Here is a 24,622-nt window from a genome sequence, read left to right on the forward strand (position 1 = left end):
ATAATGTTATTGCTACAACAAATATGTCTAAATAGGAACAGATAAACCGCGATCATATTAAACCACTAATTCAGGTGTGTAAAACCACAATCATGGAATCTATTAAGTTGGTATGGCACAACTGATATCTCTCCAATAATAAATGTCAGCTATTCTGACTCTTAAATTATGGATAAATACCACACAAAATAAAATGTACTTTAAAAGTGTGTAGAGTATACAGTTTGTTTATGACGTTTAATATTGAACACACTTGAAGTGCATTGTAACTTTACACTCCGAGATTTAATGTGCACAGAAAAGAAAGATTTATATGCTGAGAATACTTTATTTTATGTCGACACATTTTTCTATCAGAAAAAACGTGATTCCACTAGAGAAGTGTGTGTGTGGGGGTGTGAAGGGTTGGAATGCTAGTGTTGTTGAGGGGTCTTTACGACTTGTGACCATACTATAACTGCCTTTCAGTAACTAACGTATAAAATTTTACTCACGTTTAGGTATACATGTGTTGATATATTTAAAAGTTTACAGCATTGACCTTTACTCACTTTTGTAATCAACTCCAAATAATTTGTTTATAAACATTTTTTTTATTGAGAAGTTTAAATAATATTTATTTCAAATATTATTGTTGAAGAGTTGATAATTTTATTTTAATGTCTTTAAATAAATTATTAAATGTATTTTAAGCCAAGTTCAAAATGAACAATAATAAAATTTAAGAAATGATTTTTATATACTTAAAATGTGTTTTAGTTTAATGTTTGATCTAAAAAAAAATATGAAAGGTATAAAACTATTACGTAACAAAATTTATCTGTATATTTTTCAAACACTAAATTTCAATTACACACTAAATTTCTGTGTAGTATGTGAAATTAACACATACAATCACACACTTGGATTTGTAGTGTATACAATATTGAGGAAGATGATCTGCAGAAATGTTTCTACATTTTTTTAAATAAAATAAATAGAATTTAAGATTGTATAAAGATCTTATTTAAATTTAACTCAAACTTTGTAAATTCAATTGTTCATTATTCTGACTAAGTGGTATTACATAATACTGTTGAGATGCCTTGACAGTTTAATCAACACCTCCTACATGTTCTCCAACAAAATCTTTTCTTTCTTTTTGAATATTTTCAAATAATTTATTCCTTTTACCAATGTTTAGCAATAATAAGACTAAAGTTTTATTGTTTTTATGTCTATCATAATTGTTGATGTGCCTTTTATGAGGAAACTTTTTTTTTCTTATAGAGGCTAAAAATTTTCTTAGGGTAAAAAACTTTAGTCTTGTGAATAAACTGAAACGGATATTGCTCTAGCAAAGTTTCTTAACAATATTATAACGTTTTATATTTCAACGTGCTATAATGACATATTTAATTAACGTCAAAATATAAATGAAAAATAATTGATTACTTTGGTCTGGAGGTAGGGTTGAATTTGGAATAAGTTTTTTTCTTCAGATTATTGATTTTCAATTCAACTATATAATTTCAGACCAGAAAAAGAAACAGAATGTAAATGTCCTTCGATATATATCTATCTAAAAAAAATACGAATGGACTGATAAAACTACTTTAAATAAATTTTTTTTTGTTGTCGAGTTCAATTTAGAAGACATGAAGAGATCAAGTAGATATAGCCTGTTAAGTCTCCAATAGCAGTTGGACTATCAAATGACAAAAGTTCATGTCCAGATTTGCTATTTAAAAAAAGATCTAGGAATAAAAGTATCGGATTCCAGTCAACTTGACCAGAATCCCTAAAAGATAAGGACACCCTCTGATGGGGGAATAATACCCCTGGAGGATATAAAGTTGTCTCAATAAGTTAGGCTCCTATAAACTTGATTCTCAAGTGGTGAAAAGATGAGCTGGACACCCTCCATTAGAGGTAGAAAGGCAATTGCATTACGATAAGATGCTGGTTCATGCAATTACCAAGAGTGGTTGCAGACATACCATTCCAGTCTGTTTGTACAAATTATACCACCTGATAAGATAGCAAGTGAATGTTTCGGGTAGGTTGCTTTACTCTAAAATTACAACTCTGGTAGTGACAAGCCAGTCCCAACGTGACATAGAAATTGTTTGAAAACTTTATGCAGAACAAAATATAAAAATTATGTGCTTTGTGCTAGACTTCATTGAATGTTGGTGACATCTAGACATCATGGGAAGAATAAACTTTTAATATATTGATGTAAAAGTTTGTTTAGGGTAAATTAACTGATGTAATTAATGCATGTAAGTGGTTTGTATATATATATTAAAATTTATAAATAATTGCTAAATTTTTGTTTTTATTCCATCATTTATTTTTATTAATTAATTAAGATATGTAATTTTTTATTGTGAATTAAACTTTAAAATAGTAAATGTAATTCTATTTATTAATGAATTGTTAAGTAATATTTTCTACTTTAATTCGATCTCTTCCTACATCTGTGACATAAGTAAAATAACAGTCAAAGATATCAGTGTTTATTTTTCCATATCATACATACGATTTCCCAATGTAGATTTTTCAATAAATATTATTTTACAGCTAAAGAAAAACTGATCGAGTGCAAACCAAACTCAACTATAAAATCGAGCAAAATGTGAATATCAATTTCTTTAAAATTGTGTGGCTAACAACCATCACTATAGCTTTTTCCTCTATTGAAACAGTTTGCTATAAAATCGAAAGTAATTTTAGGATATACAAATAAAGCCCTTTTATTCAATATCCCACATGACCTATCAACAAAAAAACAATTTTATTTTTCTTTCTATTTTCAACCTCTCTCAAAATCTATGTTAAAATAATTTTAAATAATAATTGCTAAAAAAAAAAAATGTAGGTCAATTATTAAATGCCGAATTCTTAACTCTCTTCTTCAGATAATTTATCTAGTAGAAGACAGACGAATAGAATTTGAATGAACTCATAAAAATTTTATTTGTCCGGATTTAATATCAAAGCCTTGTAAGAAAGGATTTTATTAAAATGAAAATTTCATAAATTTATGATGTAAAATTTTATTTCTAAAGTACTTTGTTCAATATTTAATGAATAAAATAACAAAATTACATGGAGTTACACGCTCTACAACATCAAAGGTATTTCCTCTGTTCAAAATTTAAACCTAATTTTCTAATTCCCCACAGCACCGTTGCCGAAATATGAGCTTTCCGCTAGTGAAGTAGAGCCTCGTTTGCCATGCCTATTGATCCGAACCCTGTGATACTGTTTTTCAACCAACCAAAGAGTGTTATAAAATCATTTAACTCCAATATTCTTTTATCAACTAACTTTTAAAACCATAAAATAGAATTTTTGTGGATCCAACTCTTTTTTTGGGTAACCACATCTTTTAAATGATGCAATAGGATTTCGGAAGTTCTATAAAGAATGGAAGTTATCAAATAGGCTAGGAGCTAAAGGAGCTTACGAAAAGCTCAAAATGAAGACATTATGGAGAGATAAAAGGATAGAGTTAGAAGGCATTTCTCTGGTCCGTAGCCAAATCCTCACGTCTTTAGTGACCTTCTGTGGTATCAAGATATTCGATACGATAGGAAGGAAAGGATAAATGGTCAAGAAGGGAAAAAAGTCGAAATAGTAAAGTCGACTGAGAAATGAAGTTAAAACCTTGATTGCATTCGTGTATTGATCTAGAGGAAATGAAAAAAAAATTTCGGCTTTATATAAAGAGAGGCAATAAAAAACAAAATTAGACTTCAAGTAGTCGAGTGGGAGTTTGGTCAGGCATGGTAAGTGATTTTTACGAGTCTGAAATAAAAATCTATTGACGATTCTATTATAACTATTAAATATCTTTTGGGATTTAATGAACCTCAAGGTTATTTTAATCTATCTATCTACTTATTTCATTTTCTATTGAGACATATAAATATTAAAAATGTTACTTCTAATATTTAGTAGAGTGTGTTAGATTTATTGCTAAATGAAAAAAAAAAATACCTATATACAATTTTTGTTTTAATAGTTTTTAATAATTACATTTGTTATTTTATAGTTGGTAAAATTAATTTTAACATCAAATTGATGATTTTTTTACCGGTAAAAATTAAATATGTAAAAAAAAATTGATTCTAATTGTGTCCCTTATTTAAAATAGTGGTGGAAAAATTAGCTTAAAATTCTTAGATACACTTAAAAAAGCTTGCAAAGTATTATATTCGAATTCCATAAATTATAACAGTTTCTCATGTTGAAATATGATGACCGTCTTCCCCTGTAACACCCATGATATTAATTCCATACATGACATTTACGAGATAATATATTACATCTTCTGCTTTGACTGAATAATCTTTAGTGCTTTGATTTTTTCATTTAATATCCGTTAAAATCTTCGAATTCGTACGAAATTCATTCCATTATTTATTGCCTTTTTTCAATTACTTACGTTTCTTTTTGTTTTCACAGTCAGTCGATTTAACCGAGTGATTTACTTACTGCGAACTAAGAAAACAATTGTAAACGTGTAAAGACGACACTTATTATATTTTTTGGCTAGCGTCAAAATGTACGTTCCTTGTTTTTATAAGTCTTTCGAGTGAGCCAAAGAAAGTTAACTTTTCTCTTAATCTTTAAGAGTCGAATCAACTTTTAGATTCTGGTCAAATGAAGCTTGAGGATTGATGATGATAAATTTTTTTTTGACCTCGTCTCAAAATACCTTGGAATATCATTAGACGTATTGTTATTTTTTTTTTAACACAAAATCGATAAGACTTGATTTTCTTTCAAGCATCAGTTGTCATACTTTATTATTTCATAGCTAAGAAAGTCGTAACTCTGAACGTTGTTAGCTAAAATAACATCCCGCTGAGAATGCACTTGTTGGATAATAATTTCGCCTTGTAGGCAAAGTCTAATGATAGGGAGGAAATGTAGGATGAGATACTTGCAATATCATCTCGAGGTTTTTTAGTTGTTTATAAAATTTGTTTAGTTGAATTTACAGGATACTTTTTCGTTGTCTTAAATAGTAGGATAATTTATTGGCAACAATAATATCTAACCGAAAACAGCCTTAAGGGTTTAATAAAACTGTGCACCAAGTATAAATAACGAGGACGATAATTATTGTGCTTAAAATGATACTTTCATGAAAGTATATCATTTGAAATAATGAACAAAAAATTTCTTAAATCATTAAAAGCCAATTCAATAAAAATGAAACAGTGAAAACAATAAAATTGACTGCAAGATTATTATTCTGGTGAAGACAGATTTATAAATACACTCAAATATTAGTGGATAGAAAAATGTACCAGTCATACTTAGGGTGAATGCAACCATGGTCGATCAACTAGTGCTATGAATTTTTTAAAAATTGTTTTATATTTGAAAGTATAATTATTCGACTTGACTTGCCTCGCATTTGAGCTCAAGCAATAGAAAAATGGTATCAAAACCTAGATAATTCTCTACTGAGCCCTTGGTTAAATGAAATTATATTTATTTTACACTGAAAAGAAAACATTGCTCTGAATGCAATTTAAAGTGCAGTTGAAAATGGATCTCTTTGAAAACAATAGAAATAGCTATTTTCTGTTATGAAGTATTAATATTGACTTTATTTTATCAGGATAATATTTATTATTATAAACAATAAATTTTTTTTATAATAATAAAATAATTAAATATTCATATATCTCATCTCTATTATGAAGTAAATTAAATTATTCATTGTAAAAAAATTAGATTACTTTTATTGTATGGCTATTAATAATACTAATTAATTGTAAGACTAAATTATGAAGTTGATTACAGCATTTCTTTCCACATCAATAATTATCTTTATCTTTTATCAGTCATTAATGAATCTCAACATTCCACAAATGCAAATAATAAAAATTTAAGCTCATTTCAAAAGCGGATTAATTGTTACATCAATTTAAATTTTCTCCTTTTATTCTTTCAAAAAAAAAAAAAAAAAACTTGGGTACAAATAAGACAAATATTGACTTTCCCAAGTCAGAGAATTTTTTCAACATAAACATTGTCTTTCATCTGCTAGCTTCTACTGATTGGTGTGTGTATTCAATGATAAATAAACTTTAATTTTTTTCAATCTTCTAACAAAGAAATTAATGGAGATTAATACTAAGGACAAACAAGCATATAAATTTGAATTTAGAGAAAAAAGAAAATTTCGAAAAAAGACGAGAGCTATTGATTTTATTCGAGTGTGTGTTTTCTAGTGAGACTTGGTCAACCATGGGGTGAGTTGAAATGATAAGTTATTAGTTAATGAAAAGAAAGGGATTTGATAGAAAATATAAGGGTCGACGATGTTGATGCAGATTGACTGATCTACGTCAGCTTTTTGGACAATGAATCGAGAGATGCTTTTAAAAGCTCACTGCAAAATGGAGGATAATCACAAGCACTCAAACAGCTGATGGTATTGCTGACCTCATAAACTAGCCGGTTTACTGAGCTTGAACTATTTTATGAGTGGCCATTCCATATAATAGTACTTAGTTGTGTCTCTATTGTCGTAAACTCCACCAAGAGTCTACGATTCCTAGGATAAGACTTAACATCAACTCATAAATTCTTATGGCGAATTCACCGTAATGTATCGTACAGTCCACCAATTATACACCTTCCAGATAAGATAATAGAATCTTAACAATCGAAATAAAACTATCATACGAAATTTCCAAGGATTCTTCTGAAGGCAAAGAAGCTGTGAGCTTTCTCACAATTAAACAGTGCTTCATTGCTTCAATTAATTAAATGATTAGTCTAGAATTAATGATTGATAATAAAATCATCAAACCCGATTTGATTAAAATGTAGTTGATCTGACAAATGGCCATTTTTTTTTAAGATTTTTGTAATCACTCAGTTGAATAGAAAAAATGTTAGAGTGATTGACTTTGATTTGAAATAATGGTTGAAACTTGTTTGAGGTAAAAATGAATAAAAACAAAAAATGTCATAAGGTAAGTGGAGAGAAGGTCAAGGAGAAAATTTAAACCATCAAGATTACTTTAAGAATGCGACAACACTAGACACACCCAATCCCACCCACTATCTTCCTTCTGACAAACTCACTTTTCGTGATCGTCAAACTTTTTAAACGCATGCGCCTGTTGTGTTTTTAAGAATCCAATAAATTTTATAATAATTCATAGTCATGTTGGAGGAATAAAAGTCATTTGAATTGATAGAATTGCACCCAAACTTATGACGATTTTACTTGATATATTCCATGCAATAATGGAATCCAATTCCAAGCTAATGAGTATCTATCGATCATGGAAATTTTCTAATGATCAAATTTTTTATCTGTAACACAGCACTAAGCTTATTGTGATTAATTAAGTAAACTTAATAGATGATTGATTGGAAACGATTCTAGAATTTTTCTCTTAATATTAAGGTCATTCTCTCGTAAAGCTGATGTAAGAAAATAGGATTTGATGAAGCAGAAATATTTATTTGATCATTTTAAGAACAAAGATAAGTGGGTCAATGAAAAATCTTTGTGATCTATGTAATTATCTATAATATTTTACCGAATTATTCCCCTAGATATTTTTCAAATGATTATGGAAAAAATATTACACTTTGGATTCATTATTTATTGAGATGATAAGAATATAATTCTTGATACTTAATTTAATATTTTGGAAAGATTTTGAAGATTTGAGTGCTGACAGGAAAATAAAAGTCAAGATGGAACAACTTTCCAGACTCTCATGAAATATTTGACACAGTAAATTACCGTTTAATTTCTAGGTCCGATATCACTTCATTATCCAGAAAGTGATTTAGGATGTTCAGTGGAGAATGAGAAGTGGACTATAGATTTCGAAATTTTTATTTATATTATTATTTTATCTTATTAGAAAATCAAACAGCAACAATAGTCCAAATTTTAAATTAAGTGGTATATTAAGTGGTATATTTGGAGAGCCAATCAAACTTGGAATTAAAAAAAAATAATAATATTGAGCAACATTAAACGAATAAAAATAAAGCATCTAATTCCTCTTCGTGTCATTTTTTTTTTTAGTATAATTGATAATATAATGATATGGAAATAATTAAGTTTGGTACATTGATTTATTATTCAAGATTAAAATTATTACATAAGTTTATAATTACAATCGTCACTCTTGGATGCACTAAATAATGTGTTTATCTGTTATTTATATGGAAGCGAATTTTAATAAATTTCATTCTTTTAAGCAAAGTAAAAGTGTTGAGGTTCTATCCATCTGTAACGTAACAAATATCATAAGTAATGATAAATATCAATTTTATAATTGCAATAGCAATTGTGTTTGCTGCTAATCAATTCCAAAATATTAAGGTATCGAATATTTTTAACTTATTATGACTAGAGCATTGAAGCAAGTAATTTTTGATTTAAATCACGAATTGAAATGGTTTTTCCAGGCTGATTTAAGTATTGTCAGTTACGATGTCGAGTGTCCTAAAGTTAATCCCGAGCACTTTAAAGATTTAGAAGTATATATTGAAGATGAAGGCCAAGATAACGAATTTTTTATCAATTTTACAATAATCAAAAGCTTGCCACCTGATTCTACGGTACGTTTTGTATAAATGAATGCACTTCAATGAAACTATGAATAAATACAATTCCAATGTAGGTAACTTTTAAGATGATTGGAGCTTCAATGGGTGAATTTGTTGTGGCAACTGGAATTGACTTCACTTTTGGACTGTGTGAGTCCACGAAAGAACCTATATTTGGACAACGTATATACAGTCAATTAAAAATAAACATCGAAGAATGTCCACCTCTTCCGGTATGAAAGTATAATAGTATTAATCATCAAAAAGTCAATTTTTCTATTTCATCAATTCTCTGGTTATTGATGGTTTTATTGTTTATAAACTCTAGGGTGTCTATGGAGCAAATCATATAAATTTGGTAGATTTAGATACTCTCCCAGATAATTTTGCGCCCAACGACTACAAGATAATCGTTATTGGTCAAGTAGAAAACTGCATCCTGTATGAGTGTTGGGCTTTCTTTAAAATCCAGTAATAATTGAATCAACATAATTTGATGAATTTTATTAAATGCACTTTATATTGCAAATCAGTTTGAACTTCAACGAATATCAAAATATTTATTGAATAGAAATATTAATGCAGACTTTTGAGTCATTCTTATTTATTAGATAATTTTTCTAGTCTTTTTATTTTTCTCTCTTCTTAGTTCATAAAATTCATCCTATGAACACCCATTACAAATCTTATTGTTTTATTTTAATACACTTCAAGTGTTTTAATATCACGCCATTCATTTCGAATAAATTTGATATGGAGAACTTTAAACTTTCAAATTCGTAATAATCGAAAATCATGGTGTGAATGTATGGAAATTTTTAACACCTAAAGCAAACCTAATTTCTATTTACCTATTTCAATGCCACGTATTCGAAATAATTGATGAAGAATGACTTGGATTGAGTAAATGTGACGAAAGAAAGAAATAAAAAATAGGAAACATTGGAATATGTTTCAAAGTAACAACAATAGTAATTAAATATATGAGACAACAGATGGATCTATTGTTTAATGATAAAATTAAAGTGCGCATTATTACTCTTGAATACACTGAATGATATTTTTTTATATTCAATGTCAGGGAGTAATTGTGATGATTTGATAGTTGATATAAAAGTGCACTCGTGTAGCTTTCGAACTTCTTTTCCCTCATATTTTATATTAGTACAATATAATTATATAGAAATAATTAAATTTGGTACATTAATTTACTATTTAATGATAAAATTATAGTGTAAGTCTATTATTAAATCGTCACTTAATAATGTGTGTTATTTATATGACTGCGAATGTTGATGAGTTTTATTCTCTTCAGCGAAGTAAAGGTTTTGGGATTTTGCTCACCTGTAATGTGACAGATATAAAATCACTACTTTTATTTAAGTAATGGGTAATTATTTGGAAGTGGGGTCCACCCTATTTTTGGCTATAAAAAATCGAAAAATTATGATATAGGAATTTTTTTTTTCATTTTATTCATTTTTACGGCGCATTTATGATAAAAAATGGAGCTAGATCGAAAAAACGAAATTTAAATCAGTGTTTGGTTCTCAAAAGTTGAAAAAATGACAAATTTTTATGTTTTTAGCTACAATTTCTATTATATTATTTTTTAACATTATCGAGTTATTTTTTTTTTCAAAAAGTACACTAAAAAATGAATAATTACCAAGTAATGATGAATAACAATATTTTCATCAATAATTCCTAACAGTAATAACAATAATTTCTAAATATCGAGGTATAGAAATTTTCTAACTCATACGATTGGAATCGCAAATTAAAATTGTTTTTTTTTTTAGCCTGCATTGAGTGGTGTCAATTATGATGTCTAGTGTCCTAAAGTTAATCCTAAGTACATTGAAGATGAAGGCAAGGAAAACAAGTTTTTTTATTAATTTTACATTAAAAAGATCCATTCCAAATGACGCTACAGTGAGTTTTATATTTATAATAAACTAGAAATATCTTTTTATAATGAAATTGAAATTTTAGAAGTTGCAAACATTGGAATACATAACTATCTGAAGCTTCAAAAATATAACATGGAAGTTGAACAGCTTTAAGAATATATTCAGTAATAAATAATGAGGATGAAAAATATTTTAACAAGATGACAAACATTTTCTTCGGTAAAAAGTGAGAGTCGATAGCACGATCTTATAAAAAACGTGACTTGGAATATTTGAAGTGAAGAAGTACCTCAGTTATGTACAAGAAAAAAAATGGAGACAAGAGACTCTGCAATTTACTTTACGTACATATCAAGTAGGTACGTGCGTTAGTGTTCACAAAAAACAAGAGGACATCATCACCAAGGGAAATAGCTGAGAACATATGACCTTTTGTGCTCGTAAGGGTGAAAGTCTCTTTTGGATAATATCTCTTCACACCAGTCTATCAACAACAATGCTTACATATTCCACAGTTGATCACAATGATGATAACATAAAGAAAAGAATCGTTGTGATTGGAAGAAAAAAATATATCTTGGGGTAAAATTTTACCCCATTTTAAAGTAAATTTTAACACATGGAACATGATACTTCTTTGCAGTTGACTTCACTTCAAGGTTGACCAGTTTAAAATAAATTTTACCCATTTTTAAGGTTAGTATCCACCTTTTAATTGTTTTAATTTACTTCAGAGGTAACAATTAATATTGATTTGAATGCAAAATTTTTTTTCATGCTGTATTTTTTTAAATAAAAAAAAATACAAGAGTGTAATCGATGTAGAATTATTTATTATCAAATGAATAATTTGAATTTCTTTTTTTCTTTAGAATATTTGATATCAGAAAAAAAGTTTCCATTCAAAAGAACATCAAGATCCAAGTGTCAATCCTTCTATCACATGTGTGAGCTGATGCCTTGGGGAATAAATCTTATATTTGGCTCGATTTCAGGATTGCAAACATTCATATTCAAAAAGAAATAGAGAACAAGAACCAATTGTAGTTCGATTAAGATAAAAAAATCCTTTAAATTGTTGAGCAAATTTTAGAAGATAAAAAATAAAATTAATGCTTGTTAACTTTAAGTATCTCGAGTTATTTTTTTTATCCTAGACCTTAGAGAAGAATACCACTCCAAGGAGAGTGTATGTATTGATATGAATAAAAAAAGTAGAATATACTAGAACTTTACCTTACATCCTCTCTTTTGTCAGGTAGCTATGAATTCCTGTATAATGTAATTCTCTATACATTAATAGCGATTGTAGTGGTCGAGAATGTAATTAAACTAATCAAGTTGATCTATGCTTTACATGCATGCATGTATTGTAACATCATAACATCATTGATCGATTACCTATTTTGTTTTTAAATTATTGCATCAATAATTTCTTGCGAATATTACATAAACATGAAAAATTTCATCTTAATGACGTGTCAAGAACGTTTCGATTGATTCTAATTATTAATCAATCAATAGACTCTGAGTTCAATTAGAATTGATGAAATTCTAAGTGAAATTGATTAGACGGTTCTCAAGTTATGTCGGAAATTCAAATAATCTTCCAAAGCCTGACGTTTTATATCAAACCCTTCGAGAGTTTGATGATTTACAGCTTGTTTAGATCACGTTCATCTATCATAGGTAGTTTATATGATTGAGGTTTTTTTTCTTTGCAATAGAAGATGTGATATAAAATTCAAATGAAGAAAGTTCTAGATACTTTAAAGTGTGTAGTGATTGTGATGATTTATTTATGAACATTAGGAGGTCTTATAATACTTTAGAGTACTGCAAACCTTCACTCTATAAATCTTTATGGTAGGTCTAGTGGCTTGAATTTTTTTCTAAGTCTATGTGCTTCATTACTCCTATCTAGGATCATTGAGACCAGTCTGTTCAGGTGGTAGCTGAGCCTGTCGATAAATCTCATACTGAATAGTGCTATTCCTTCTTCGACAGTGCTTATTCCAAGATCCTGGTGAATATTTTTACTTGTAACGACTCAGGTAGAATTTATTAAGACTCTTAGAGCTTTGGAATGACATCGTTGTATTACTTGAATTGAGCTAATGCATGCTGAGCCTCAAAGCTAGCTACCATACGTCCATATTGGCTTGATGATAACTTTTTAAATCAGGAGTTTGTTTTCTAATGACTGCTTCAAGTGCTTGCCTATCAATCAGTAGAGTTTTTGATAGATGTTTTTTTCTAATTGAGTCTCGTGTCTAGGTAGAATAGACATCTTTTATAAAAGAATTTACATTGGATTATTTAAAATTCCAATACTCCATCTTACCATGAATAATTTTTGATAATAAAAATCGAGAACCCTTCAAGAATTTTCATTCATTTTCATCAAAATATCCAACAAATATTTTTTTATATTAAAAATTCACTAGTATTTTTATTTAAATTCAGATTGAAAGGAAAATAAAATTATCAATATAAAAAAAAGTTAATCTTAAAAATAAACTTTGTTATTCAGAAGCTTTCAAAATATGTAGACATCGACAATAACGTTGACATTTCTAAAAAAATCTGCCAGAATTTTCATCACACATTCCACTCGTATTTTATTTGAACAGCTTGGCGAATATTGAGAAGTAGCAAAGGATGAATGATTCAAAACACTCGTACATGAATACGTCAGAATACACGTAGGACATTTTAAAAGTTAACATTTATGAATATAAAAAAAATTTTTAAAATCTAATAAAATGTAGAGAGAAAACGAACATATTCAGAATTATATGAATTGTTTTTTTTATAGTTGGTATTGCTTATCTTGTTATCTTGACAAAAAAAAAAATAATTTACTGTGACAAAAAACCTGTTGTTTTTGTTTCCAACTTTTTGCCTTCAAGTATATTCATGCACACTAAATAGACGCAACTCATCTTAATCTCACCATCTAGATGTTGAACTGCTATTTAATGAATCTTTTTTGCTACTTTTACTCAAAAGTTATTCAAATCATATATTTAAACATTAATTAATGAATTTTTTTTTGTTCAAGCTACTGAAACTTCTGTATGAGGTTTAGTCCTGCTGTTTATACAATGCTGGAATCAAAGATTATCTTCAACTTAGTTTGATAAAAGAAAAGTAATTAGTCTTTATCTACCTAAGTAAAAGTATTAATAACAATAGAGAAATCAATCCTGTACAACCAGGATCAACATATTGATGATATCCAATTATTTTTAATCATGAGTAAAGTACTGATGATTTCTCAAGTGGAGTTATAAAGACACAAATAAAAAAAAAGTTGAAAAGAACTTTTTAAAAATGAATCAGCGAAAAGCACTGCAAAAGAGTTTATTCAAAAATAAAGTGATAATTGATATATGAAGGAAATAATTCTGATCATTCATCCACTGTTCATCTCTTGCATCTCCATCAAGAACCCACTCTACACCTACAATCCTACTCAATCTCCAAGCACCCCCTCGACCAACTCCCATTCAATTCTTTAAAAAATCATTCTCTCTTGAAAATCTTTTCTTGTGACATGTCTATCCAATAATAGTTTTGTAACTGAATATTACTGTTTGATTATTTATTCTTCTTAATGTGATTCTGTTGAATTCTTTAGTTAAATTAATTACTCTAATACTTATTGTTAAAATTAGTTGCAATAATATAATTACAATAATTAATATAAATAGAAGAAACTAGAAGTATCATTAAGACCAGAATAAATAGATAAGTTTTAGTCAGTCATACCAGTAGGTCTTAGCTTAGCTCTAGGATAACAATCATAAAAGTCTGAAAATTAGTCGGTTGTTTTGTTAAAACTGACAACCTTTATTGTGACTAATTAGATGTTAGGGCTGGAAAGAATAATTGTAAAAAAAAACATCCCGATCAAAAGTAATATTGAATTTAAAATTTATCATTTTATAAATTATTATATCAAGAAATTGTTGATAGAGAAATAAGCTTTTATACTTTGATGAAATGATTAAATCCTCTCAAATCACATTTATTAATAATTACTACCTCTCATTAAACATCAAAATTCCATGATTTAATTTATTAAAAAGGTTGGAAATATTAAATAAAGGTTGAGATTATGTTATCCTATTATCAATGTGAAATTACATAATTCACAATGCTACATCATGATCGAGTTACATTGATAATAATGAATTAAAAAAAAATAACGAGCAATTAATTTTTATGAAATGAGATGATAAGCTTAAAATAAGCTGTGTTACAGACAAAGTTATGTCCATTCACTCACATCAATTGGTGATCACTCAAAATGGATCTTTTTGCTAAATAAAAATCTAAATAATTGATCTGGAATTTTGTGCTTTTACAACTGTCTAAAAGATCTTTTAAAATTTATTGTTAGTTCGATAAGCAGTGATTAATTTCAAGATTTATTTCCTTGAATAATTTCATATTCATCGATAAGAATTGGATATTTAATGAAGATAATTAATTATCAAAGAGCAATGAAGGGTAGTCTCATACCGAAGCTTGGCTCCATTGACTGGGCTGCTAATTAACATCACCAATTTGTGCTAATTATCGGTACTACCAAGGAGCTAAAGCATTTATCTATTCATTACTGAACTTAGATATTTGCAGAGGGAATTAGCAATATTACTTAAATACAATGTACACAAACTTCATTAAAAGAACATGCTGCTAGAATAAAGTATCTACCAGAATATTCAATTTGGAGTTGAAAAACAAACAGTATGTTTAAGTATATTACACGTTGAACTTCCATGACATTGAGGATCTAGCTAGAATAGGATTCTGTTAATTTTAAAAGGTTGGATACTTTGAAGTTTTTTGTTTGCATTTGTAGGAAAATTCTAGTGTTGTTCTGTGTCACTTTTTTTGTTGAACACTTCAGGGAACATTTAGACCAAACAGGGATTAACAGACCTTACAACATATTTTAGTAAAAAGTTCTATGGTAATTGAGTTTCTTGTGTACAAAAAGAAAAATGACTTCATTAGAAACATTACTGTTTCAACTCACATAAAAATAAAAGGGCAATGTATTAAATTTTAGTGAAGGATCCATTAAAAATTCGTAAAACTAAGTTGAATATTTATATGTTTGGGAGCTACACAATTTTACTTTTTTGGGATGTAAATTATGATGGAGTGATAGAAGGGAGTACTTTTTTCTTAAGAGACTTTACAAAAGGGACTTGTTATAGATGATTATTCTTTTAGGGTAAGAGTACAAATGGAAATTCGGAATTATGATCAGAAAAAGAGCTAACTTGATAAATACACAAATCATAGTTTATTTTAAGAATCAAACTTCAGGGTAATGCATACTCTAACATAAGCACATTGGAATAAAATAAATAATACTCTACACTACACCACCAAAATTAATATTAATGAGTAAAAAGTACCAATATCATTTAATTGAAGTAGTTTTTCAGAAATACGAATGAACAAGAATGAGAGAAGGAAAAAAAAATAATAGCCACTTTATAAATTGAATCATATGAATGTTCATTACGATGGAATGATTCTCATTTTTTCAAGCTGCTTGACCACTAAAAGCAGAAAATATATCAAATACAGTCAGAGAGAACAAACTGGATGTATAAACCGTGGGAACAGTCACCTGTTTTTATATTTAACATTGGTTAACAGACAGAAATATTCTAGATTAAGTGGAATAAAAAATAGATCTATGTTTCATGAACTCTCTTACATCAAAAAGATATAGAAAATTGTTTTCTTTATTTAAATAGACCATTATGAAGTGATTATTAAGGTTAATAAAAAATATATCATTGATGTTTTAAGATAGATTCAATCAATCTATGTCCTTATAAGCACACTAGAGGTTTCACATGCTATGGAAAGCTTTAGAAAGGAGATGGTAAGACATTTTGGTGATGTTCTACCTAAAAACTCCAAATGTAGCTTCTGAAGGATGGCAATTCTTTCAAAGAGACTAAGTCGAAGTTTTATTAGTTCTACAACAAAACCGAAACAAGCTTGGACAGTTGAGTTAGGACTGCAGTAAGCCTATGAACTTCAACACTGGATTATCAGGTCTAGAATTAAAATGAATATAAATTTTATTAACAAATTTTAATACCACATATCCAAAATAATTGATGAAGAATGACTTGGATTGAGTAAATGTGACGAAAGAAGGAAGTAAAAAATAGGAAACATTGAAATCTGTTTCAAAGTAACAACAATAGTAATTAAATATATAAAACAATAGATCTATGTCTAATGTCAGGGAGTAATTGTGATGATTTGATAGTTGATATAAAAGTGCACTCATGTAGCTTTCGAACTTCTTTTCCCTCATATTTTATATTGATACAATATAATTATATAGAAATAATTAAGTTTGGTACATTAATTTACTATTTAATGATAAAATTATAGTGTAAGTCTATTATTAAATCGTCACTGAATGCACTTGAAAATGTATTTATCAGTTATTTATATGACTACGAATGTTGATAAGTTTCATTCTCTAAAACAAAGTGAATGTGGTAGGGTTTTACCCATCTATAACGTGACAAAATCACTACTTTTATTTAAGTAATGATGAATAAAAATCTTTTAATTACAATAGCAATTGTTTTTGCTTCTAATCAATTCCAAACTACCAAGGTATGGAATTTTTCTAACTCATACTATTAAAGCATTACAGTAAGTAATTTTTCATCTAAATCATATATTAAAATGGTTTTTTCCAGGCTGATTTGAGTATTGTCAGTTATGATGTCGAGTGTCCTATAGCTGATCCTGAGTACTTTAAAGATATAGAAGTATATATTGAAAATGAAGGCAGAGATAACGAATTTTTTATCAATTTTACATTAATCAAAATCTTGCCAGCTGATGCTATGGTGAATTTTGTATCTAAAATAAACTTTAGAAATTTTGTTACAATTAAATTTAACTGTACAAGCTATAAATTAATATTATTTCAATGCAGATAACTCTCAAGATGATTGGAGCTTCAATGGGTGAATTTGTTGTGTCAACTGGAATTGATTTTACCGTTAAAGCATGTAGTGCCGTCGATGAACCTATTTTTGGTCAACATATATACCGACAATTGGGGATAAATGAAGAAGAGTGTCCATCTCCTCCGGTATAAAAATATAGCAATCACCAAAACATCCATTTTTCTACTTAATAAATTCTTCAGTAATTAATGGTTTCTTTAAACTTTAGGGTGTCTATGGAGGAAGTCACGTAAATCTAGTATCTTTAGATACTCTTCCCGATACATTTCCACCAAACGACTACAAGATAACCCTCACTAGTCAGCAAGAAGACCACATTTTTTATCAATGTTGGACTTACTTTAAAATACAGTGATCACTGAATCGATATGTGATAAATTTTACTGCAATAAATTCTTATATTTATATTTAAAATAAAATAATCCTAAGTAAAATAATAATCAAAAGAACCTGTATTTAATCCTGAAGGACTTGCTAAATGATTTCTCATCTAATGGGGCAGGTTCCCAAGTTCCATTATCTTTTTTCAAATCTCTAGAAGGTGGATTAGAAAAAACTCTTTCCAGCAGTTTGATTACAAAACTGATTTTGGGTAATCCAATTAAATCGATATATATTAAATGAATAATCATGGCTCCCTAGATGTGATGGTTTCTGATTCAACAATCTAGAATAAATGAAAGCAAATCTTGCTTGTTAGTGTTTAATAATTGATGGCATGTTTATTAAACCTTCTTATTGATTAAGAAGTGACTTGTGATTGAGGGTTGTATCGCTTGATTGACTTACCTGAACTTCTAAGGCATGATAAGCAAATATGAGGCCAAGCAGTATCACAGTAGACACGGAGATCAGTGTTTTAAGTGCAGTCGAGTAGAACGAGGCCTGAAACATAAGTATTTTTATTTTATTTATTGGCTTTTAGATGAAGTATTCAAGCATCAAATATGTATATATGTATGGATCATGAATAGAAGACAAAATGTGCTGAAAATTGGAGAGTGTTGGTTTGCATAAGTTGGTTGACAAGTTCATTAAACGAAGATGTTATACTTCTATTGTATATTCTAGTCAAAGATGACATTTGAGATTCTAGAGAAATTCAATTTCACCGTCAAATTATTAATCTGAATATCAATAGACAAGCTGTCTGCACAGAATTTGATACAGAGATCAGGATAAATGCATGATTCCTACGAGTTGCCAGGACAACTACTATTTATCATTGCGCATGTCAGATTCGACCGGTTTTCTGTCGGTCACGCCCTTTAAAAATTGATAATAAGAAACTTATAAGCCTTTTATAACTTCTTTATTATTCTAAAAAAATAAATTGGTAATTGTATGAGTTATTGATTTTTTTTATTAACTTTGGATAGAAAAATGAAGCATACAGTTAGAGAGGAAATTTCGTCTTTATTGTGAAAGTTCTTTTTTATAGAGTTTTGAAAGAAAAAGTTGCTTCTAATCGTATACATCAATGGTGATCGAAAACTAGGGATGCGCCTGTGCAATTTACCGTGACAGGAGTAATTGGCTCGGTGAATTATTGAGTACAAACCTTGAAGAATTAAACTCTGGACATTTACATATTCAATGATTTCTTTTTTTTTTTGCTTTCATTTTAATTAGGTGGAAATTAGTAAATTAATATTTGAAATAAGATCTAATCGAGTCATTATCTTTGCTAAGTTTCACTTGCACTGCACTGATAGAAGAGATTTGTAGTGGCAAAAAAGGTTTCTTAACGGTTAAAAAATATTTTATAACAAATAATGAATCTTCTTGGCTATTAAGAAATTAAATATAACCAATACAATCCATATTTTATAGTAGATTGGATGGAAAAAAGTAATTTGTATAAATAAAAACAATGTACATATAAGACAAAAAGTTAGGTTATCAAAGTCGAATTGATGAATAAGATAGTTCTAGTCAATATACGGCTAGGTGGCGTTGCGAACGCCGGTTTATTATAATCGAAACACTGGAATAGTAAAATTGGAGGTTATACGAGAAGTTATTAATTTTAAGTTATGTTTAATGTACTCATTATATATTTTTTTAAGTTTTTTAAAGCTATTAATTATCAGAAATTATTATATAGAGATTTTTCTGTACAGAAAATTAATAATTTGAGCGAACCAGCTCAGAAATAATTTGTGCGCATGCGTGAAAATAATTTCCCTGGATAACCTCCAATTCTATATTAGTTCATAAACAAAGCTTATTTATTATTATAAAATATTTATTAACGGTTTATAAAATTAATTAATCGTTTCCTAATAGTGATAAATATTTTCAAATCAGTGTAAGAGAAAAAGAGAATTTTTTCATCATAAATTAAGTTAAGACATTTTTAATATTTTTTGATGCTGGTAATAAACAATTTCTCCATGTTCACATGGATTAAAGCTGGAAGCTTAATAACTAACTTATTCATTTAATTGGAACTCCGTAAGCTTTTTGAAGTACAATTGAGTCTCTCGAGAGTTCTTATCCAAATAAAACTATTTGGAATTATGAAGATGTTGAAGCCGCAACCTTTTCTAAATACTTGGCCGTTTTGCAATTTCCCCGTAAAAATTATTTAATTATTCAACACTCCTGTGCTTAATAATGAAATGTGGGTATTAATGAGGGAAAATATGTTATCAATTAATAATCATACTTGTTAATATTTTTTGTTTGTTATTTATGAAAGTAAACATTAATACTCTCTTAATATTTTTTCAGAGCAATTGGAAATTTGTTCTTTAGATGTTCAATTTATAAATCTCATGGAAGCTTCTTTTCACTCGAACTTTTAAACTTTCGACTTTTAGAGCTTTCAATTCATGAGTGTTAGTATTTTATGAGAAAGAACAGCTATTCGATAATATTCTCTGCTGTAGTGACATATTTTTTTTGTTTTGTTGAATAAGAATTTTTTTTAGGATCTTTTCTAACAGAAGTAATCTTTAGGAGGTTGTACATAAGCTATGAGAAATTAAAGCTAATGATGGAGATATAGAATGGTATACTCGTAAATATGAAAAGAATTTTTTATTTTAATGCAGGGTAAGCAATTTAAATTGCTATTAACTTGGTAGTATAAGATACTTTGTGACCTGAAATTGTTATTCAGTCATTGCTGATGAATAGACCAGAATTGGTTGGTATGTCGATGATGGTCCAGTTGTGGAGCATGATTGGAATAATAAATTTGGGAGAAAAGTACCCTATACATTTCAGCCAGGCAAACTCTGACCCTTAGGGAGCTGAATTAGAAAAGACCTGTGTTTAGGTATGACTTGTTGCAATATGGCTATAAGTTTAAGGAACTTTACCTGGGCAAATGATGGTGATTATGATGGTAGGAAATTAGCATTAGACTTTGGTCAGGTACACATTTAAAAGAATGATGAGTAAATGATGACTCTTGACCAAATATTTAAATGTTGCTGGTACTTGGGTTGACCTACTAAGTAGGTTGGTCAGCTGTTTTTAGACCTGCACCGAGTCTTTAGGCCAGGTATACTGCATGGGGCCCGTGACTGGCCGCATTAAGGGTTTGTTTATTTAACTATCAGGAGTGCATCAAATTTTGTTAGGGTAGCAGAGTTGGGTCCGTGATGTGCTCCTAATAAGATTTTGAAAATTATGTTTAATTAGTCATTAGAAATAGATTAAATTTTTTACTTTAACAAAGACAGGCCCTAAGAATAATAGAAGCTTTTGAAGATTCCAAAAAGGAAACTTGTTCAGCTCTATGTGAAGTCTAAGATCCTGATCTTTTGAGAGTCAAATGGGCCTATTTTTGGAACTTTTGGGCCCGAATTGGGCGTCTAGTTCTAGGGTTCTAGTCAAAATGGGTCCCTTTCAACAGCTAAGTCAAGTTATATTTGTGTAGCTCTGTAGTAAATATAAGACCCTGATCATTTGGGAGTCAATGAGGCAGAAGTTAGTCAACTGGACTAACTTCTCCCGGCACTTTCCTAAGCAGCTGCTTCTCATCTACTTGCATTCATCAATGGGCCTAATGTCTGTCTTACTAATTCTTGCAGGGACTATAAGTTTAAGAAACTTTCCCTGGGCAAATGATGGTGATCATGATCGTAGGAAATTAGCATTAGACTTTGGTCAGGTACACATTTAAAAGGATGATGAGTAAATGATGACTCTTGACCACATATTTAAATGTTACTGGTACTTGGGTTGACCTACTAAGTAGGTTGGTCAGCTGTCTTTAGACCTGCACCGAGTCTTTAGGCCAGGTATACTGCATGGGGCCCGTGACTGGCCGCATTAAGGGTTTGTTTATTTAACTATCAGGAGTGCATCAAATTTTGTTAGGATAGCAGAGTTGGGTCCATGATGTGCTCCTAATAAGATTTTGAAAATTATGTTAAATTAGTTATTAAAAATAGATTAAATTTTTTACTTTAACAAAGACAGGCTCTGAGAACAATAGAAGCTTTTGAAGATTCCAAAAAAGGAAATTTGTTTAGCTCTATGTGAAGTCTAAGATCCTGATCTTTTGAGAGTCAAATGGGCCTATTTTTGGAACTTTCGAGCCCGAATTGGGCGTTTAGTTCTAGGGTTCTAGTTAAAATGGGTCTCTTCCAACTGCCAAGTCAAGTTATATTTGTGTAGCTCTGTAGTAAATATAAGACCCTGATCATTTGAGAATCAAAGAGGCAGAAGTTGGTCAACTGGACTCAACTTCTCCCGGCACTTTCCTAAGCAGCTGCTTCTCATCTACTTGCATTCATCAATGGTTAAAATCCGTCACGGTCTTGAACAACTATTATGGTAATAGGAAACTATCATAGTTTGAAGCAACCTTCACCCTAAAAGCAGGTAATATTTCCTTCAAGTGTAGTACCTAATGCATGACAAAAATACTTTAGCTCCAATTGAGCATACAAACTCACATCACTTCCTACCATTGATTTCTACGTGCTATTAATACACATTTGAATTCTCACATTCAAAATAACTAGAATTTTTTCCCATGCATCAACTCATGAATTACACAAAATGGAATAAATGTTCATGAGAAGGCATATGTTGACTAGACAATGTTCTCTACTCAATCGTTCACTTCATTGTGGTAAGAATTTTCAACAGCTCTACTACGACAATAGTTTCTCGCAAACTTTCTTGCTCAGCTTTTCTAGTTGAAACAAAAAGGAAAAGTTAAAATTCTAAAAGATGAATGCAACTAACTTTTCTGAACGACTTAAAAAAAAAGAAAATTCCATTATTTTAGATGTTTTTTTTTCAAAAAGGTTTTTTAAAAATTTGAAAAATCGAGGTAATTTCAATTATTAATTATTAATTGATGATGTTTAATATATTCATTACTATTGGGCATCGATTTTAGAATAGATATTTTGAGTTACCTGAAGTTAGCTGATGAATCTAATGATCAATCAGATTATGATTAAAAATATAGCCAATTAAGTAACTTCTCATGTTGCCTGAACTTTCAAAATATCGATTTTAGCATGAATATTCGATTTAATATAACAATATTCAACATGATATGTTAGCTTAATGACCATGCTTGTTACTAAAATTCTACCCTACAAGCTGATAAGTCATAGTTTATTCCTTAATCTCCAAATAAATCCCATCATCCTAGTTTGCTTTCTATTTTCAGTCTCCAGCCAACAACTAAAATATCTATGAAACAATTTATAATATAAAAAAATGAGATCATCAAAAAAGGAGATTGATGACAACAAGCTACCAATGCCTGCAGAATTTGAAGAGTAATTTTACAAGTGAACAGAAGAGAGTACACGTTCGTGAAGAAAGTTCTTGACCGCCTTTATTTAGAAGTAGAGGGTACTCTCATGAGTGTACTTCAGTGTTGCTAAAGTGCGCACTGACCGTGGAAACAAGTGTTCCTTGTGGAATAGATGATCCATTGAACATTCAAGTCCATAATCTAACTATAGGTATTACAAAACATCCAATTTAAGCCTGTTGATTAAGTGATCCAGTTGCTTACTTTTAGACACTTGAATTGCAGAGATCAACTCGTGATGCAATGTGTTAAGCCAAAAGAAACATGAATTTAATTAAAATTTCATTTGTAAAGACATTCCTTAACATTTAGAATTTTTATGGAATTGCTTTTCATAGTGAGGTAATTTTTTTTTCAGGAAATAAATAAATAAATGAAAATAATTAACAATGTCTTACAATTACGATGCTTATGGAATTTATTCTGGAAGAAAATTAAGTCAATATTTATGGGTTGAAACACTAGGATGTCACTGTTTCCCTTACTTTACCCCAAAGTCTCATTACATTCCTAAGCTGTATTATTAAAAGTGATGAAGTTTCATGAGATCATTTTACTAAGGTATTTGTCTAAATTGAATTATTAAATTTTAAAATATTAAATAAAGGGATGTATACATTTCTATGAAGGTCTTAACACTTGATATATGACTCTAAATATTTTCATCAATAAGAAATCGTGCAAAGTACTTTGCAAATATCTCCAGCAAAAGTTTTAGCTGAGTTTGATCATTATTCCAAAGTTTAAATGCTTAAATGATTTCTGATTCTTTGATGTTGTTTTAAATAACATAGTTATTACCAAAAAAAAAATTACCATTTCAATGAATAACAATGAGTATGATAAAATAACGGTATAATAATCTTTTACATTACTTCTTTCGGTTAGCCAATATTATATGGGTGTTTATGTCAGGTCATATAATATTGAGCTCGACAATACGTAGCACGCATGTGCTGGCTCTTCAGTTTTAGTCCTTATAATACACCCTCACATGTTATATATTGAAGAATTTACTATGAAGCTTTATTTTATACCGTGTATGTTCCATCTCCTTGAGCCAACAATATATCACTGCTTATTATAGATAATTCCTGCTTGAGAAGAGTACCAATCTCTCAATTTTCTATTTATTTAATTACTAATTATTAAACTTGAACCTAGCTAGCAACACCAATACCAGGGTTTGATCACCTTGATGTTCTTTTAGACTTGTTGATGTGCCTTCAAAGCTAGCAAGAAACAAGACTGGCCCATTCTTGGTCTGAGATTGAATGAAGAATAGC

At 29.2% G+C, this 24,622-nt stretch overlaps 2 protein-coding genes across 3 annotated transcripts in view; one reads left to right on the top strand and one right to left on the bottom strand.

Moving 5' to 3' along the window:
* The window catches only part of SK (small conductance calcium-activated potassium channel), a 56,656-nt gene that overhangs the window by 13,800 nt on the left and 18,234 nt on the right, over nucleotides 1-24,622 (bottom strand). For both annotated transcript variants that reach the window (XM_035087774.1, XM_035087775.1), the window contains exon 3: nucleotides 18,329-18,424. In XM_035087774.1, coding sequence (XP_034943665.1) covers nucleotides 18,329-18,424 — 96 coding nt within the window. The remainder of the gene's footprint in view (nucleotides 1-18,328; nucleotides 18,425-24,622) is intronic.
* Nucleotides 16,858-17,914, top strand: LOC118069572 (uncharacterized). Its single transcript, XM_035087776.1, has 4 exons — nucleotides 16,858-17,177; nucleotides 17,264-17,416; nucleotides 17,506-17,664; nucleotides 17,748-17,914. The coding sequence occupies exons 1-4, from the start codon at nucleotides 17,109-17,111 to the stop codon at nucleotides 17,892-17,894; spliced, it is 528 nt and encodes a 175-aa protein (XP_034943667.1). The 5' UTR covers nucleotides 16,858-17,108; the 3' UTR covers nucleotides 17,895-17,914.

This window comes from Chelonus insularis, unplaced genomic scaffold (genome assembly GCF_013357705.1).
Source record: "Chelonus insularis isolate UGA/USDA-ARS -01 unplaced genomic scaffold, ASM1335770v1 contig_41_pilon, whole genome shotgun sequence".
NCBI classification, from domain to species: domain Eukaryota; kingdom Metazoa; phylum Arthropoda; class Insecta; order Hymenoptera; family Braconidae; genus Chelonus; species Chelonus insularis.